Consider the following 17,147-nt stretch of genomic DNA (forward strand, 5'->3'; position numbering starts at 1 on the left):
GACAAAAATACGTCGGTTGATTGAAATTCTGAAGGAAATCAACAGCTTTATCGTGAACCTTTCTGCTGTCTAAGACCGTTGAGAATCCGAATCATTGTAAAGGTTCCCTTCACATTTCAGTTTGTTGTTTGTACGTCACAGGAGAGTGAGAACCACACTTTAAAATACCAGCCCAGTCGATTTTGATAAACAACCAAATGTCATTTTATTTTTATTCAGGTTATTACAAGTGAGCTTCGATTAATAGAGTTTTTTTCTTCTGATTTAATCATTCTTTCGTAGCCAAGCATGTCCATTAAATTACCACAGACTTGTTCTACTGCTGTAATTAAGCTCAGTGGAGCTTTTTTCCATTTGTTCATAACAAGTGAAGCGTTTCTATAAAGTGAATAAGGATCCCTTTCATTATTTTTGTGCGGTTTTTTCTGATGTTTTTCAATCCATTTATCAACACTTAGTGACCAATCAAATCCTGCAAATTTATAGAGATCCTTAGCAATTTTTGTTGTATTAACAACAAAATCTTCGTAACGTACCACTTGAAAGCGATTTTTTAGCCATGACGGGGGAGAAAACAAACCGAGTTTTATGTTTTTTTCAATGGAGTTACAAACTCCATTAATAGCGTCATGGAAACTTTGATTTAACAAGCTCGATATATTTATCCATTGCACTGAATTAAGCATAGAATAAATCACAGCTCTGGGATCCCGTACTAAGTGAGTAAGTTTGATTTTATATTTCTGTTTCTGAAAAATTTCTTGGAAACTTTCAAGTGTATTTTTCGGCAAACGGGACGTCAAGATCTTGAGAACAGTATGTCTGGAAGAGTTACAAACATTGCCAAGTAGTTTCACTGAGTAAGGTAGACATTTTTTCGTTTTGTTTTTTGTAGGACACAAATGCCTACTGCTCAGTGACGTACTTCGCATCCGAAATATGCTCTTAGATAATGCAGACATAATGTCTTTAGGGATCTGAGTGAAACTGCAGTTGAAAAAGCTATTGATTAGGTTGATAGCAGTTTTGCTGTACTGAATTTTTCTCTCTTTGTCTTTGTACAAATGGAGTTCATATATGCCGCGGGATAAAGTGTGTAGCGGCTCAAACCAATACATGATATCAGGATTAGCATCAAATACTCCTCCTAAGAATGAAGATCCTCCTCTGCCTGGGCTCAATATAATGAGATTAGATCGTGGAGTCCTCTTGTGGAGTGTCTTAGTTTCAACAGATGATTTAGTTGATTTCTTGATATCAAGCTTGGTGAATAATTTTTTTGTTTCTGTTTTTGGTTGTTGTGGTGGTTCTTTGTCAAATCCCTGCAAAATCGTTTGCCTTTTTGCCGGACCGATATTCGTATATGGATTTAAACGCGGAATCAACTTCCATGATGACAGAAGAACTAGGGTGTAAAAAACAAACAGTGACGCAAGGACGCTTAGTGTCACCAACACCAAGTTATTCTTCATGGCGAACTCAGGCGTCAACTTTGTGTTCGGTTTGTAATATTGTCAAGTGCGATGATAGCTGCGGAGAAAAACACGATACTGTAACATGCAGTCTCTACTGATTACTATTTCAATTGGTGTTTACTTCTTTTCATTTCTTCAACAATTGTAGGACGTAAATAAACATAAGGTTTGGCTTCCAATCAAGCTGACAATTTTAAGGTAAGTACCGGAGAATCCACCGCAACTTTACAATTTAATTTTTATTAGAATGAGTTGATATTTTATGCAGTCGACCGTTTATTATACTGGTACAGATGACATATGTGATAGTCAACTGATGCATTTGAAGTGGTCAGTAGTCCTCGTCGCATACATTTCTTACGATTGATTTAAAACGTAAACACTTGATAGGGTCATAAAACAATAACTGACCCGGCGAAGTCATGTGTAGTAACACATGATGTCGTCGTAGCAAAGCTAACTCTGAAAGACGCGAATGATTGAAAAGACCAAAGAGCAGTTAAGAACAAAATTGTTGGATGTCCTCGTGTGCTGAAGCTTTTAAACTAATTGTACACTGAATAACTCTAACTAATGCGTCAATATATCGGCTTCAACTTTGATCAGTGGCTTTGCTCAATAAGGGTAATACTTCATGTTGATATGACCTCCGACAACAGAAAAAGAGCATAACTTTCAAAAGAACGAAAATATCGCATTGCTTCTCCCTAAGATAAAGAAAAGAAACCTAATTTATCTAAACTCACACAGGTATTTTGTGGTCTATTGTCTCTATTGTCTAAATAATTCTAAGCAAAAATGAATTGCATCGGTGCCATATTGTTGTCTCCTTTGCTGTGATCTCGTCACACAACGCCATTTATTCCCCGTTGGAGAAACCAAACAACAGTCTTTTAAGTTTTTCTTTGTTTTGACTTTTTTCAGTCGCTTTTTGTAACTCCATCGCTGACATTGTCCACACATTACGAACTTTGTGTTTCCGCTCCAAGTAATTACGCAGGGTCGAACCCTTCTTGCCCGCTCGGGAGGCCAATAACAACACAGGACTCGCTTAATGGCGCCCGCGGGCACTACCAGCGATTGTAAAAAAAGGTTCAACGAATACATTAGAGTGTATGAGTGGACGGATCGAGCTCAGCAAACATGCTCTTTGCCTTACATTTTTTAGATAACTACATTTCTAAGAGAGCTTCTCAACGAATGGCGATTTATTCAAGCCATGTTTAACACAATGAGTTGTATTGTTTTTCAGTCCTCAAGTTCAATTGACCTCATCTCTTGAATCAAAAGGAGAAATTATAATGTTCGGTCTTTAGGCGACTTGATAAAGTTGAATTATATTTTAGACGAACGAGAACTTTGGCGGCTGATCTGGAATTTTTCAAGGAAAAAAATAGCATAATAGATTAGACAGCGCTAAGCGCAAAAACCAAGAGCCTCTTTATATCTTGCCTACCTGTGTTATAACCACTGGAGATTGTCTTTCACAGACAGAACAAGAACCAACTGAGTTGCTCGCAAGTTATTTCGTGTCGGTTATCTAGAATAACGAAAGACAAACTTGTAATTGTTATTCAGTACGCATCTGTCAAATTCATATGGAAATGCAAACTTAGTTTGCGCAGCTGAAAGTTCTGTATGAGCTTTGAAGCCGCCGCCGAAATCAGCAGGCTTCAAAGCCTCAAAACCACAAGGTTCACAGGCTGAAGTAAACGATTTGTAGCTTTGGTGACTAGTTCGGTAACATAGCTCCATGTTAATTTTCGAAAGTTTTTCTTATTCGGTGAGTGAAGAATTTTAGGTATCCAAACAGCTTTTAAGCTTTAATAAACAGCCATCCTTTGAAAAGCGCAAAGTAAATAAGCAACTCTATGCACACCCAGTTACTTTCTTAGAAGAAGGGTACAAATGATACAAGTAAAACCTGTTCAGTTTTTCTGTAGCTGTTGTTAACATCTCTGAATTAAACCTTCAGATATGTTGCCATTGGTGCATAGATAAGAAAACATCTTTTTTTTGTGAAGTCTTCTTTAGCCGTTTCAATCTCTGTCTCAGTACTTAAGAGCTTTTTCCATTTTTGTCTTTCCACTGAATAGTCCCAGGTCATGTACATAAGGACTTACTTAAAGATCCAGTCTAATTCAGTCACCGGATGATCACATTGACCAGTGACGACACTAAATACTTTTACATTTACATTAGATAGGGCAGTTTTATTCAAAAACTTGCATTAGTACGAGTGAAAATGTTATGGTAACACTTTGGTTTAGATTATTTACTATGCGATTGGCTTTGTGGAACATTAACAGCTCATTGCAGTCGTTTAAAACAACGTTCTCTAGCAACGTGATTCACAGCTTTCTTTTACTTTTTTTGTTATTTATATAAAATTGTGCAATTTTATACGCAGTATACTTTACTCTTTTGGGAAACAACATCAACTCATTGAAGTCATTGAAAAAAACCATATCAACGTGACTCACACTTTTGCCAAATCCATTGTTGCAAAGATATACAGGGATTGAAGGTCAGTGAACAATCAAGTTTTCTGTGGAAGGATTACTAAAATGTTTTCATTTACTGCCACAAACTGTCGATGATCTGTGCATTGACAATGAAGGATCATCTTTCGGACTGACACCAACTAACTGACGCCTGACAGTCATTGAAAATTCTCGCCATCATATGCGGTCTTAAACTCTAAGGAGTGAAGCCGGAGATTTGAATCTATTTCAATTTTTTTGTTGTTAAAATAAGAGTATTTACTGGTTTCTAGACTGATACCACGCAGTCAGATTTGTAACGTGCGTGCGTTTACCATTTTAATGCATATGTCAATATTTCACTCACTAATGCCGGCGAATACTCGTCCTAGAGACTTCACGTGGTTTCTTTTAAACGAATTCGAAGTCTATATCAAAAAAAATTTCTCTTGCTTTGTTTAGGTTCACAAACAACGAACTGAACGAAATGTAATACAAGCAGAAAGATCTCAATTTATTATACCCGGTCGCTTTGATTCCTGGCCTGTCGTACCCGTAATAGGGAGAAACAAGACAACTTCAGTCTTCAAGAGTTGATTTCATCATGAGAAATCACTGGTTCTATTTCAGATGCTGTATCTTTATTTCAATGTGTTTGCTGATTTTATACATCCTGTTTAACAGTAATGTGTGGGAGGCAACCGTGGATTTGATTTCTGAAGAAAGTGGCAAAAGCCTGAAGAAACTTCGTCCGCATTATCACTTTGAAACAAAATCGCTGCCTGATCACAAACGAAAATCACCTCAAGAACTTAGGTTTCACTCCAAACCAATACGGAGCGAGGAAAACAGTGAATTAAATCGAGAACTCGGAATTTGTCCCAGGAGGAAAAATGTTGTTATTTTAAGTCAAGGGAGGGGGGGGTCTTCGTTCCTTGGAGGAATTTTCAACTGTCATCCTCAAGTCATGTACTGGTTCGAACCTCTATTTCATGTCGGCAATGTTTTGAATGTGAACGTGTTTATGGAAAAGGAGCCAATTTCATACAAAGATACTTGTTTTCATTTAGTCGACAGTATTTTGAGTTGTGACTTTAGTAATATCACCAATGCAGTTTTATCAGACATTTCTACCAGTTCTTTCCGTCGTCACAGCCAAGCCCTCACTAGTGATAAATTATGCCCCGGTAAAAAAACCTCTGGAAAGTGTGCACCATTGACAAACTCTTTGCTTGGTCAGGTTTGTAATTCTTATAAGTATTCTGTTATCAAGATTTTGAGTGGACGATTACCAAACAACTCGCTAAAGAGCTTTCAGGAACATTTCGTCCAACAGAAAAAATACGATGTGAAATTCATCAGCTTGGTTCGCGATCCTAGAGCTGTGGTGTTTTCTTGGGTAAAGTTGAATTGGATACAGGGCCACTCAAATGCGGAATTTCGTTCAAATGTCCACAGGATTTGTGATTCAGTAAAAAAAAATGTGCTGATTGGCTTGTTGTCTCCCACGCCCTGGCTTAGAAACCGCTTCAAAGTAATACGCTTCGAAGATCTTGCAATCGATACCTCAAATGTTGCACGAGAAATATACAAATTCGTGGGACTTGATTGGTCAGTGAGCGTGGATAAATGGATAAATGATCACAGGAGAAGGAAGAGTGAAAAGAACCCGTATTCACTGTTCAAGAATGCTTCAACTGCTATTAGCAAATGGAAGAGAGAAGCTCCTGAAGAGCTCATCAAAGGTGTTGAGGACGTTTGTGGTGGCTTAATGAATATTATGGGTTACAAAAAATGGTGTAAAGCTGATCGTGACAGATAAAATTATTACAAGTTATTTTCAACCAAACAATGTTGTCGTGTGACTTTTCAACGCAATTTTATTGGCGAGCAATATTTCCAAATCACTTTCCGTTCAGCTGGATTGCAAAGTAAGAACTGAAAATAGATTATTTTTAATCTGTGACACAGATGTTACAGTTTGTTTTTTTCATATGTGGTTTTAAAGCAAGTTCCTGTCTATGATCTCTATCACATGAGCGACATCTGCCGGCTTTGGTTAAAAAAAGAAAATTCTTAGAAATCATAACTAGAGCGCCGGTTTCAGTTGAACCTGAAACTCCCTGTAAGAATTGTAAGTCAAAACATCTGTAGCAGTATGAGTGTTGCAGAAAGTTAAATTATTGATGTAGAGTGACATTTATTGGGAGGGCGTGTGCTGGTGTGAGTTGATGTAACGCTTCCATATCTTTTATTGTGAACCGTCCATTTGTTTACAAAAATAATGTAAAAATGAAGAGACATATTGATATTAGTGATGTTGATCGATAGTTAGTCGTTATCGACTAAATGCTTTAGTCAGAAAAGCAATGTCTGTTAGTCGTTATGGATTCTCTTGATATGGCGAGAGAATTTTTTATCACTCAAGTCGTGAATTGTGACATTTTTAAGGATGTGAAGAGAGTTGGAAAACGAATCACAACTCACAACCCCCCACCCCACCCCTGCATAGCGAAGAATAACTCAACAGTAACCTTGACTGATTCGTATTTTTCGTTTTAAAAATAACTCTAATGGTCTGGAGATGACGTGAACACGTCTTTAACGACTTTGATACGGAATTGTGGACAGATCAGACAACAACCGATGGTTTCTGGCAAAAGGAAGTAAAAGATATTTTCAAACGTGACTTTGTATTCCTAGAATTACATGTATTTCAAAGATTCAAACATATCAAGTGTCTTGATAAACCTCAGTAAGGAGATTACTTAAGGCCTCGGTCATTCCGGGAAAATTCCCAGCGTTATTGTTTTTATAGTTAGTAAACTAATTCATTATTTGATCGATAATTAAATGAAGCATTATCCTGGACTTCGTTTTTTTTTTGCTAGTAGACTAAATCATTTGATCGACAATTAAATGAAGCATTATCTTGGACTTTATTGTTTTTATAGTTAGTAAACTATTCATTTGATCGACAATTAAATGAAGCATTACCTTGGACTCGTATTGAAACCGAAAGGAACTTGAAATGTAATATCCATTACTGCTTTAGTTAGAAACGCAATGTCTGATCTCGACTTATATTTAATTCAAATACGTCCGCGAGATGTCCGGAAACCGAAGGAATTTCAACTGAGTCGTCATTACTTTTTTAAAAGGAACAGTGAAGCACTCGTCGAAAATGAAATTTCCGTTACAGAACTCGAGTTGTCTTTTCATTAGTTATTTCGGGGAAAGATATAATGAAATGTGAAGTACTCACGTGATTTCAACGGGTTTTTTCCCTTTCTTATCAAATTGTTTTATATATAGTTGAGGCACGTTAAGCTTTTGCAAACTGAATCTTACAACGCAACATGAACTACATTAAGGAAGAATTGACCTTTGAATGTTCGGAAGTTCTTTCAACTTCCATGGATGAGGAGAAGAAACTCGTTTTATCTGAAGACGAAATTAAGAAATTGCGACTTGCGATGGAAAAACTGGATGAATTTCAGCAGAAATGCCAAGAGGCTCTGGTAAGAGATAACATTGAATTGTCGTGAAATTCAGCTTATTACATTTGCATTAGACTGTGAGTACGGTTCATGTTTTGAATTATAATATTTAAAGTTGTATTTTGTCATAGCAGTAGGGCAGAATGAGTTTGTGGTTTTTTCGATGGGATTAGTTTTTGTATGCCTTGAGAAAATTTCACATGCAATTTGATAAACATGATCCTTTCAAAATTGGCTCTTACGAACGGCTGACGTTGGAAGCATTCTATATTAGCTTTAGAAACCCTTTACGAATGCCAAGATACATTGATAAAACTGACCAAATTATCTTCTCTAAAAATAGTCAACTTTCAGTTGGTTTATTTTTAAGAAACTGACACATGTGATGTTCAGTTCACTGTGGAGTTCACCTTTTATCGGACAGTTAATGTTTTAATTACAATCAATAATAAATTGGTTCAACATTTTGTTTTCTTTCAGGAGCAAACACTAGAGCAACATAGACTTGACTCTGGTAAGGTTGAAATGATTCAATTGGATGAACTTGCCCAAGTCTTATTCGAAAGGGTAGGTGCAGGTATCATTTGATTAAAGTTTTTTACGTCGTGTTTTTCGCCATACATGACGCTCCAACCGTCAAACGTGACGGAACTGATTTCGGACGGGAGATTCCCTTACGTGACCTAACTAGCATGCGTCATTCATTTCCCTATATCGGTTTCGGTTTCGCTTGTTGAAGGGAAAGTTTGAAAGATGTATAAACGAAAGACTTGGTAGAAAAAACTTAAAACTTGTTGTAAGGAATATAATTAACAGTTTTACTCCTATAGAGATGGCCCGTCAGATTAAGTATCCAAAACAAAAGAGAGCGGCTGTCGATTTTCACCCACGCCTGTTAAACTTGAACCCCTCTATAAACAAATCATCTGCGCTTGTAATTAATGAGTCATTTCAAACTATTTATCTTTTCTACAGGCACAATTAGACAAGACTGATGTGCAAAAAATGGAGGAAGACCTTAACTTGTTCCAGATGTTTAAGGCAGCCATTAAACTGGTGACTGGTAGTGTGCTGGATGAAAATGTGCAGCAACTGAGCGATGACTTGGAACATTGGCTTAATGCCATCACACCAGTCATGATTAGAGTGGTAAGAAAATTTCCTTTATTATTTTTCCAGCAAATGTTGTGCCCTTATTTGCTTCATTCTGTTTTGATAGATTACTAATCAGTGTGATGTAATATTATCAACTGAGTTGCTAACATAAATTGGCCACCATAAAGAGTTTCGAGCGTCAGCCCTTCGTCATTCGCTCTACGATGGCCAATTTAAATTATCAACTCAGCTGATAATACTCAATTACCCTGTTATACTCTCCCACCGACGCTTCTTTAGAAACTTACCCCCTTAAGCAATCAGTGTGATTTACTCCTCTTCTCATTTGATTAATCTTGTCTTACCTATATCCATACTTTTTCCAATTTTTTTTTCTAAAAGCTTCGGAGTAATGGCATTTCACCTCCAAAACCGCCACCGTCTGAAGACTTACAGGAGAGACTGAATGAACAAATCAAAGATTCTTTGAGGGTAAGTTTTTGCTCTGTGATAGAAATATAATATATTTCCTTGCAATGCTAGGGTGAACACAATACTACTCCAGCGTAAGGCAGCATAAATATTCTTTGATAAGTTTAAATTTAAGAAGTTCGGTGTTTAGGAAGTTATTAAGTTATGAATGCGTTCAGCCAAAGTTCCAGTCACCTAACATATATTTTATTATATTAAGATGTTCTAATCTCTTTATTCTACACACACCTAAGGGAGCTCACCAAACATTCAATGTGCAACGCATTTAAAACCACTTAACCTGAAAGTTTCCTGTCGCTCATTGTAGGAATTTGTCTGTGCAAACGACGAAGAAAACGTGGAACACCCTCTGACAAACGCAGAAGAAACAGATAGTTGTAAAATCAACCCAAGAACTGTTCGTGACGTCAGAAATTACATCACTGTAAGGGATCTGGGTGATCTGTTGTTCCTTTTTAAAGGAGATTTTGGTCATGTGACCAGACACAGTTGATAGCCTGTCAGGAGAGACAAAAAAAGAGACTTAATGTTGAATTATGATTTATGTACAGAGAGAGCGCGTAGATCTCAATATATTGTTATTGTTATTTTAAGAGACATTGTAATATATAATTAAGTCCTGCATTTTTGAATTTGTATCACTAATATGATGTTACATAAAATTTGAATCATTGGATAAGCAATAAAAAAAATTATTTTAATTTACACTCATGTCCTGTAAGTGTTACCAGGAACTTGTCTCTGTTTTCTCGGCCATTTAGTTGCAATAATTTTTATGAACTTGTAGTAAACTTCTCAAGCTGATCTACTTTACTACACGCGAATGACTGTTGTCAGTCTTTTGGCCCGACCATATTTATCGCAAGGGCAATGTAACTGAAGCAAGCTGACAGTGCCCATTCTTTTATGTAGAGTGGAAGCTAAGATGTCAACGGTCATACGACTGTAAGAAGTGCGAATGGAATTTCTTTGAGGCTTTCCATAAGAAATTGAAACAGTGTAAGCTTCAAGAGCCTTGTCTAGGTACGTGATTAGTTTGTCACCCTTGAAGAACTCTGGCCTTCATGGTCACGCAATCATAACCTTCGTCAAAACCAAGGAATGTGCGGTGTTATCCGAACTATTTTATAATCACTAAAAATACGTCAATCAAAACATTACCAAAACATCGAGGTATTGAAGTTTAAAATAGAAACTATTTCTATATACGATACAGACAGATACCAAATTTTTAAAAACGAAAAGTTTGTTAAAGAAAAATGAATTTTATTTATCTCAAAAAGACCGCTTGTTGTCAAATGAAAATGGGACTGATGAAATTAGAAGATCCTCGCAGCTAAGAACACTACTGAAACTAGTAGTTGTAAGTAGGACCTGAAAAAAATTTCAGGCCCGTACGGGATGTGAACCCATGACCTCTGCGATACCGGTGCAGGTATCAGGTCCTACTTACAACTACTAGTTTCAGTAGTGTTCTAAGCTGCGAGGATCTTCTAATTTCATCTTTCCACCGCAGTGCAAATATGTGAATTTTCATATATCTAAGAAAATGGGACTGTTACTTGTTGAGATCTGAAGTCGGTGTCAGTAAAAAAGACCCTCAAGCTTCGTGGTCGTCTTCATTCAAACTGATTGGACACTTGTCACTCGTCATACCGACCTGCCTATTACAAGTTCCAGACAAATTTAATCTTGACCTTAGATACTCTACCAATGTAATGATAATAATAATAATAATAGTAATAATAATAATAATAAAAACAACAAGTGAGTGAAGAGTAAAGGTGTAAAAGTCCCTCGTTCAACTTCCAAAACCCTGTTCGCGTATAGCCTCTTCTTCTCATCTTCATGTTTGCGATAAATCTGCTGAATGGTGAGATCTTTGTAAGACTCTGCGTTTGGGTGAAAAACCCTTACGTCGAAAAAGGCAGAGCATTGCCCATCCCAAAACCCACGAGCGCGAACATCCAATCAGGCATCCGGTGCTGGGTTCGTACCCCTCGTCAGCACTTCTCCCGTTATCTCCTGGAGAACGGGTTCCACTTGCGCATCGTGGCAAACAGTGTTTAGCAAATCGGCCTCAAGATCACACAGCTTGTTATGCCTCTGGATGATGAATCCTCCTCGTCTGCACACCATGGCATGATCCACCGTATAATAATAATAATTGTAATAATAATTATAATAATAACAGTAATAACAACTTTATTTAAAGAGGGTAACACACAACAGTAATTCAAGTGATGAATTAGTGGCCCTGGATTTTCCCATAAGACTGAGAACATTTGTGACTCATTCGTTTCCATGTGTTTGAAAACGTGTCACTGTAGAGGAAATAGCTTCCTTACAATCTGTGAAGCTGTTGTGAAAAGGGGAACCGAGCAGGCGAGTAATTGTCTAGAGTGGTGACGTCACTTCCAAACCTCTCTCAAACGGCGAGGTTACACAATAGTTCCTTCGTGAACGAGAAAAATCGGAGAAATTAGCAATAGACTGAGTTTGCCTGTCACTAGAGGAGGATTCCAGGATGAAATTATACGCATTAAGTGTTGTTCGTAAAGATATTAAGTCAAAAACATTAGTTTCAGCATACGATCTTCAATCCTTTGGATATTTTCAGCGTTCAAGGTAGGTTTTATTTTCATAAGTTATCCTCTGAAGGCTGTATTCGAAAGAATTTCCAATTTCATATGTGTGCATCAGAAGTTACACCAATAAAACCTAGACTTTTCTCCTTGCGTCTTTCTGTTTAATCATTATTCTTTCGTAGTTAATTGTTTTATTTTTTTCGTAATCTATCAAACTATTTTTAAATCAGACGAGCCTGACTCAGTACAAGTAGCTAATTTGCTTTGATCAGGCAAGGTAGAACCGTGAAAACATGCTTGTAGTGGTTTACATGAAATTTTATATGGATCAGTGACCAGGAAATCATTTTTGAAACGTGTGAACTGATCTCTTTTCAATTAACAAATCTGGGAAGTATAGAGTTCCTTGGTCTGACGATTTGTATTTTTTAGCATCATGATCAAAAAATGAGCGATTTCTTGAGACTAATAACTGTAGTTAAACACATTGTAATCATTTTTAGGCAGAATGACTTAATTTTTTTTAAATAGTACACTGGTATTGTGACTGTCCTACTCTTGGTACATGGAGCCTCCTCTCCCCTCTTGGGAGAAAGGAACATTGACTGATTCTTGAATCAATACTAAACTTTCTGTTACCCTTAAAGTTAATATGTCACAGTTCAAATTTGCCTACACCTCCTTTACCAAATATACCTAAGATGGACTAGTATATCTTACAATTTTTTAGATTTAAAGTATTATGCTGGATAATTATACTCAGTTTTTTTCAAGAGTCCCTTGAGTGTCAGCTCAGTAAAGGTTGTGCTGGAAAATTAAGGTGAATTCAAAGTACACACACTATGCACTTGATTTTTCAGTGTGAAAGAATTTATGCAGTTTACTGGCCAAATACTTGTGGAAAGAACAAGAATTAACGAGAGAGCCTCGGTGAAAGAAAATGGTAGGTTAAGATTAATCAGAGAGGATAATCCTAGCCTTTGTTAAATCATAAGCATTTGGGGTTTGGGTGATGAAGAATTTGTTTAATAGGAGATGAACTTTATTTGTTTGTCTTGTGATGGAGTCACTTTGGATGTTGATCAATATCCAAAGTGACTCCATTGTGAGACAAATGAGTAAAGTTCATCTCCTATCTTACACCACAATGAACAATAACCACATATTTTATAATATAATTTGTTTAATAATGATTATTTTGAGCACAGAACAGTAAATCTCCTGACCATGTGAACCACTAAGCTTTGTCTAATACATTTTATGTAGCATAGCTGTGTGGAGGAGGGCAGAAAAACACATAGATCACATCAGTTTCTGTCATGGGTCTTGACTCACACCTTTTTCATCTAGGCTAATAGCTCAGTATATCTTTGATACAAATTTCTTGAAAGGCTAGCAAATTTGTTGGCACAGTCCTAGGTTTGTAATGATTTTTATTAACAATTAAATGAGCATTGTTTTCCCTCCGACATACATTTTGGATTCTTAATACAATGAAATTAATGATAAAAAAGAAGATTGTTTTCCCTCTGACTTAAATTTTGGATCCTTAATACAATGAAATTAATGATACATTCTTTTATTTAGATTAATAATAATAATAATAATAATAATAATAATAATATAACCCTTATATATCCTGTATCAAAGGGACTCTAGACTAAAACATTTCAAACTTTTTACTGCCCCTACACAGGTTGTCCATCACAGGCCTTTTATGGATATTTTTTGTTTATGTACCTTTTGTTTTTGCAGAGTACATTTGTCACGTCTTTGTGAGATCAGATTCTCTTGGAGGAGTTATTATTTCTGACAATGAATATCCACAAAGAGTTGTTTTTACCTTGTTAAATAAAGTAAGCGTTCCATTTTCAGTAGGGAGAGATATGTTTGGAGTTATGTTTGTATTACATTGATAGAGTGTATATATGTGTAGCCAGCACAAAGCTTGGCTTAGTGATAACCTCTGAACATTTTCAGCACTCTTTCTCTCTATAGGTTAACTCTTTCAGACATTCTCTTTTTACTCAGCTTCCCTATTCTATGATTTAAAAAAATATATAAATGATTTTAAAAATGCACTCTGTTTGAAAGGAAGCACAATGGAGGAGGTTTTTTGCATTCCTGTTTTTTTCGTTATCAACTCTTAGTAATTTACCCTAGAAGTGTTAAGTTACTGGAAGTCCACTGGAAATTTGCTCTTTTATTAATACAGTGGAACCTTCATCCAGGGGACTCTCTAAGGACTTAAAAAATTGTTCCTCTTAAGATGTTAACATATAAATAAAAGTTGTTCTTTTTTAAATGTGCAGCCATAGTAGAAGTCCTTAGAGCTAATGACCTTCTGGTCACTTTCATCAGACTCCAGATTTGTTCTTAATTCTTAGTTTGTAGTCTGCAATGTAATGTGTTTAGTTACATGTACAACTGATAATAATGTTGTATGTTTTAACATTTTATTCCATTTTCTAATGCAAAATTTAAAAGGTTTTAGAAGACTTTTCTCAGAAAATATCCCCATCAGTTTGGAAAACAGCTGAACCAAAGTAAGTTCTTGTTAAATATGTTTGATTTTCAGGCATTGTAGTGAGTGTATGCTGCATTGAATGAAACATTCAGTGCTGTATTTTAACAATAAATCTTCTTGTAATGCTTATGGCTTTGATCAGTGATATGGTGTGGAAGGATGGTTCCATAATACTTCCTTGTGAAATTGAAGTCAGTTAATGTTTGTCATAGTTCAACATAATTAATAATATTTAGTTTTTCTTACAAGGGGCTGAACACAATTAGACCCAAAGGAAAGTTTAATCCTGTATGATGTTTCTGATGTGTTTAACTCTTGTCAATTTCTAGTACAATAGTCTGGCCAGAATGTGAGAAATATCTGCAAGATTATCAGGTACACAGGTCTTGATTTTATAATGGTTACATGTAGATCATATTGTAAGGTGTGAGTCTTTTGTCAGTTTACTCTCTTTGCTGGAAATCATTCCCAATGTCAAGAAAGGAATCCTTTCCTTCAGAAGAAGTTTCTACACTATGGCTTTGGGGATTGAAAACAAGAAAAAAAACAAAACAAAAAAAAAACTCGGGAACTAAATAATCTAAATTCTTGAAGAGTTTTGGCTTTCTTCACAAGTTCATCTTAAGTATGATATTTATTAATTGTTGATTGCAAACAAACCAAAGAAAAAGGAAAGTATATAAACTTGTTTGTAGATATGTTGATTCACTTGATTTATGCATTAAAAACTTTTTAATTTCCAGAAGTAATTAATCTGTAACTTTTCATTCTGATTCCAATATTTTATCCTGCTAACAAGTAATGAGAACAGACATGGTAATCAGCTAGCAGGGGTTATCTTGATGTAACACCAAATTCTCTAGCCTGATTTGCTTACTTGAAATATGATGGAGTGGTATTAGACATAATCTTTTTTAATTATTGCTACAGAATCCAAGAGAAGCTGATGCTATGACTAAAGTACAGGCAGAACTGGATGAAACAAAGATAGTTTTAGTAAGTGCTCCACAAAAATTTGTTTTCACTACTGGCAATTTGCTGAAAGGACTGCTCCAGCTTTGGGGCCATTTTAGTATTGGTAGTAAGGAGATAGCGAGGGTTTACTTATGAAGCATAGTGATACAACCTCTGGGTAGAAAATGAGGGAGTGACTTACAAATACATGGAAATTTGGAATGTTTTGCTTTTATGTAAGGACTAGAATTGTGGTTTAAAAACTTAGTAGGTCAAAGAAAATTTTCAATACAGTATATGTGGTTGTAAGATTGTTACTATCAACAGACAACTAGTGCAGATTTCAAGTGATCCTTATCTGCCTGCTGCCTTATGACTAGATCATGGCTTCTTTTAAGCTGTTCTCAGCCCTCTGTTGTTACATTTTTCCTTCAATTGTGTAAAAGTATAGTTCATCCAGTTGTGAGTTGTCTTAACAAGGACTATTGTTAGTATCAGTGAGTGAGTCGAATTCAACAAAGGATTTATTAGTCAATCGTTTCAAGTTTATTTCATCAAAACAGATTGGTCAGTTTTGTCACAATATTATTGTCTTTAAGATTTATTAAAATTGGTTTATTTAATGTAAGGTTGGTCAGATCCTATCATTCAAAGTTCATTCAAAAGGGTGCAGTCATTCTGTATTTGTCAAGAATAAGTTGTTTATGCTAAATGACTACTCACCTTGGCCCAGTAGTTTAAAGGGTGGATAATGCTATCCAGATGATAAGTGTTACCAAGGGTACTGCACTATCTAATGGATAGCAATATCCATTCTGGAACAACCAGAGCCTGAATGATAAGACTACATAATCAAATGTTATTATAGAGTTAAAGCCATACACTATGAGACACTCTTTAGAATTATTACATTAGATTCTGCAACATTTTCAAATCAACTATAACATCTGTTGGACTTTAATTGCCCTTCCTTGTTGAGGTGTAGGTAAATTTTGCCTAAATCAACTCATGAAATTTCATCACTATCCCCTTAATATTTGCCATCCATTTATTTACAGCACAACACAATTGAAGCTGTGCTAGAGAGAGGAGAGAAACTTGATGATCTTGTAGAAAAATCTGAAGGACTAACCATGCAGTCAAAAGCCTTCTACAAAACAGTGAGTCATTTCACAAAACTACTAGTGCCTTACCAAACAGTTTTAAACAACAGCCACAATTTAAGTTACTTCATTGCTGTCCCACATGATTGGACTAGAAACTATTCTTCAAAACAATTTGAGGGTAATTAGTTGCAAACAACTAAGCTTTGTAGCAGTATCCTGGAGAGACCACAGACAAAAGTTTGTTTATGTTGGTAATAGGATTAGGATAATAAGTTTCCGTCTATTAAGTTATTGCTTAAGTACAAACCAAAAAGTCCCAGAATATCCCTTTATATTATATGTTAAACAGTCTTACCAACATACCACTTCTATCCAACGTAGGGAATTTTTTTTATCTCTGTTCAAACAGGCAAAGAAGACAAATTCATGTTGCAGTATACAATGAATAACAACAAGGAATTGTCACAGAGGATTATTATTTTTGTACATAGATAGTGTTCTAGGACTTCTGGGACTGAACAGAAATTGTTTCAAGGGAGAAATGTGTAGCTATTAATTGAAAACCTTCACTAGAGTTTAGGTCATCAGAAACTCAGCAAAGCATTGACCATGTGATTACCTCACTCCTCCTTCCCCCTCACCTCCACCCTCTTGACAAACAGTAAGGCAATTATCATTTAAAGAAAAACAATACAGACTTGAAAGAAATGTGTATATTTCAGCCGTGCTATATGCAATACCACAACTTATTTTGTAAATCTCAGTGTTTCCAAAAGTAATAATGGGATAATGGAAGGATAAATAAAGTTCAAGTTGTTATGTACAACTAAAGTATGAGCACAACCATGTCCAAGTTAGTTGATCGTACCTCACTCTGTACTCAGAGGCAAAAAAAAAAAAAAATGCAATCTAAGTTTGTTCAGTTGC

General features: G+C 35.9%; 4 protein-coding genes across 4 annotated transcripts; 3 read left to right on the forward strand and 1 right to left on the reverse strand.

Annotated features, from left to right (window-relative positions):
- Window positions 1-215: 215 nt before the first annotated feature.
- Window positions 216-3,045, reverse strand: LOC131785528 (carbohydrate sulfotransferase 3-like). Its single transcript, XM_059102437.2, has 2 exons — window positions 2,932-3,045; window positions 216-1,530 (listed from the first exon to the last, which is right to left on the reverse strand). The coding sequence occupies exon 2, from the start codon at window positions 1,470-1,472 to the stop codon at window positions 216-218; it is 1,257 nt and encodes a 418-aa protein (XP_058958420.2). The 5' UTR covers window positions 1,473-1,530; window positions 2,932-3,045.
- LOC131785429 (carbohydrate sulfotransferase 3-like) lies at window positions 1,610-5,831 on the forward strand. The gene is made up of 3 exons (XM_066171035.1): window positions 1,610-1,673; window positions 3,886-4,002; window positions 4,421-5,831. The coding sequence occupies exon 3, from the start codon at window positions 4,563-4,565 to the stop codon at window positions 5,778-5,780; it is 1,218 nt and encodes a 405-aa protein (XP_066027132.1). The 5' UTR covers window positions 1,610-1,673; window positions 3,886-4,002; window positions 4,421-4,562; the 3' UTR covers window positions 5,781-5,831.
- Window positions 5,832-7,197: 1,366 nt separating this feature from the next.
- Window positions 7,198-9,720, forward strand: LOC131785531 (uncharacterized). Its single transcript, XM_059102440.2, has 5 exons — window positions 7,198-7,479; window positions 7,939-8,025; window positions 8,434-8,607; window positions 8,956-9,045; window positions 9,353-9,720. The coding sequence occupies exons 1-5, from the start codon at window positions 7,318-7,320 to the stop codon at window positions 9,536-9,538; spliced, it is 699 nt and encodes a 232-aa protein (XP_058958423.2). The 5' UTR covers window positions 7,198-7,317; the 3' UTR covers window positions 9,539-9,720.
- Window positions 9,721-11,485: 1,765 nt separating this feature from the next.
- On the forward strand, window positions 11,486-17,142 carry LOC131785510 (synaptobrevin homolog YKT6-like). The gene is made up of 8 exons (XM_059102417.2): window positions 11,486-11,673; window positions 12,494-12,576; window positions 13,389-13,489; window positions 14,121-14,179; window positions 14,490-14,535; window positions 15,091-15,156; window positions 16,173-16,274; window positions 16,630-17,142. Exons 1-8 carry the CDS (start codon window positions 11,573-11,575, stop codon window positions 16,663-16,665), a joined length of 594 nt encoding a protein of 197 aa, XP_058958400.2. The 5' UTR covers window positions 11,486-11,572; the 3' UTR covers window positions 16,666-17,142.
- Window positions 17,143-17,147: the final 5 nt, after the last annotated feature.

Source organism: Pocillopora verrucosa, chromosome 1 (assembly GCF_036669915.1).
Source record: "Pocillopora verrucosa isolate sample1 chromosome 1, ASM3666991v2, whole genome shotgun sequence".
NCBI classification, from domain to species: domain Eukaryota; kingdom Metazoa; phylum Cnidaria; class Anthozoa; order Scleractinia; family Pocilloporidae; genus Pocillopora; species Pocillopora verrucosa.

What these genes read in the sequence shown, in the direction of transcription:
- LOC131785528 (XM_059102437.2), bottom strand. Translation starts at nt 1,472, where the DNA reads ATGAAGAATAACTTGGTGTTGGTGACACTAAGCGTCCTTGCGTCACTG.
- LOC131785429 (XM_066171035.1), top strand. Translation starts at nt 4,563, where the DNA reads ATGAGAAATCACTGGTTCTATTTCAGATGCTGTATCTTTATTTCAATG.
- LOC131785531 (XM_059102440.2), top strand. Translation starts at nt 7,318, where the DNA reads ATGAACTACATTAAGGAAGAATTGACCTTTGAATGTTCGGAAGTTCTT. An exon ending in CCCAAGTCTTATTCGAAAGG is followed by an intron (nt 8,026 to 8,433) that starts GTAGGTGCAGGT and finishes TCTTTTCTACAG; the next exon opens with GCACAATTAGACAAGACTGA. An exon ending in CACCAGTCATGATTAGAGTG is followed by an intron (nt 8,608 to 8,955) that starts GTAAGAAAATTT and finishes TTTTTCTAAAAG; the next exon opens with CTTCGGAGTAATGGCATTTC.
- LOC131785510 (XM_059102417.2), top strand. Translation starts at nt 11,573, where the DNA reads ATGAAATTATACGCATTAAGTGTTGTTCGTAAAGATATTAAGTCAAAA. An exon ending in TTTTTACCTTGTTAAATAAA is followed by an intron (nt 13,490 to 14,120) that starts GTAAGCGTTCCA and finishes AAAATTTAAAAG; the next exon opens with GTTTTAGAAGACTTTTCTCA. An exon ending in ATGAAACAAAGATAGTTTTA is followed by an intron (nt 15,157 to 16,172) that starts GTAAGTGCTCCA and finishes ATTTATTTACAG; the next exon opens with CACAACACAATTGAAGCTGT.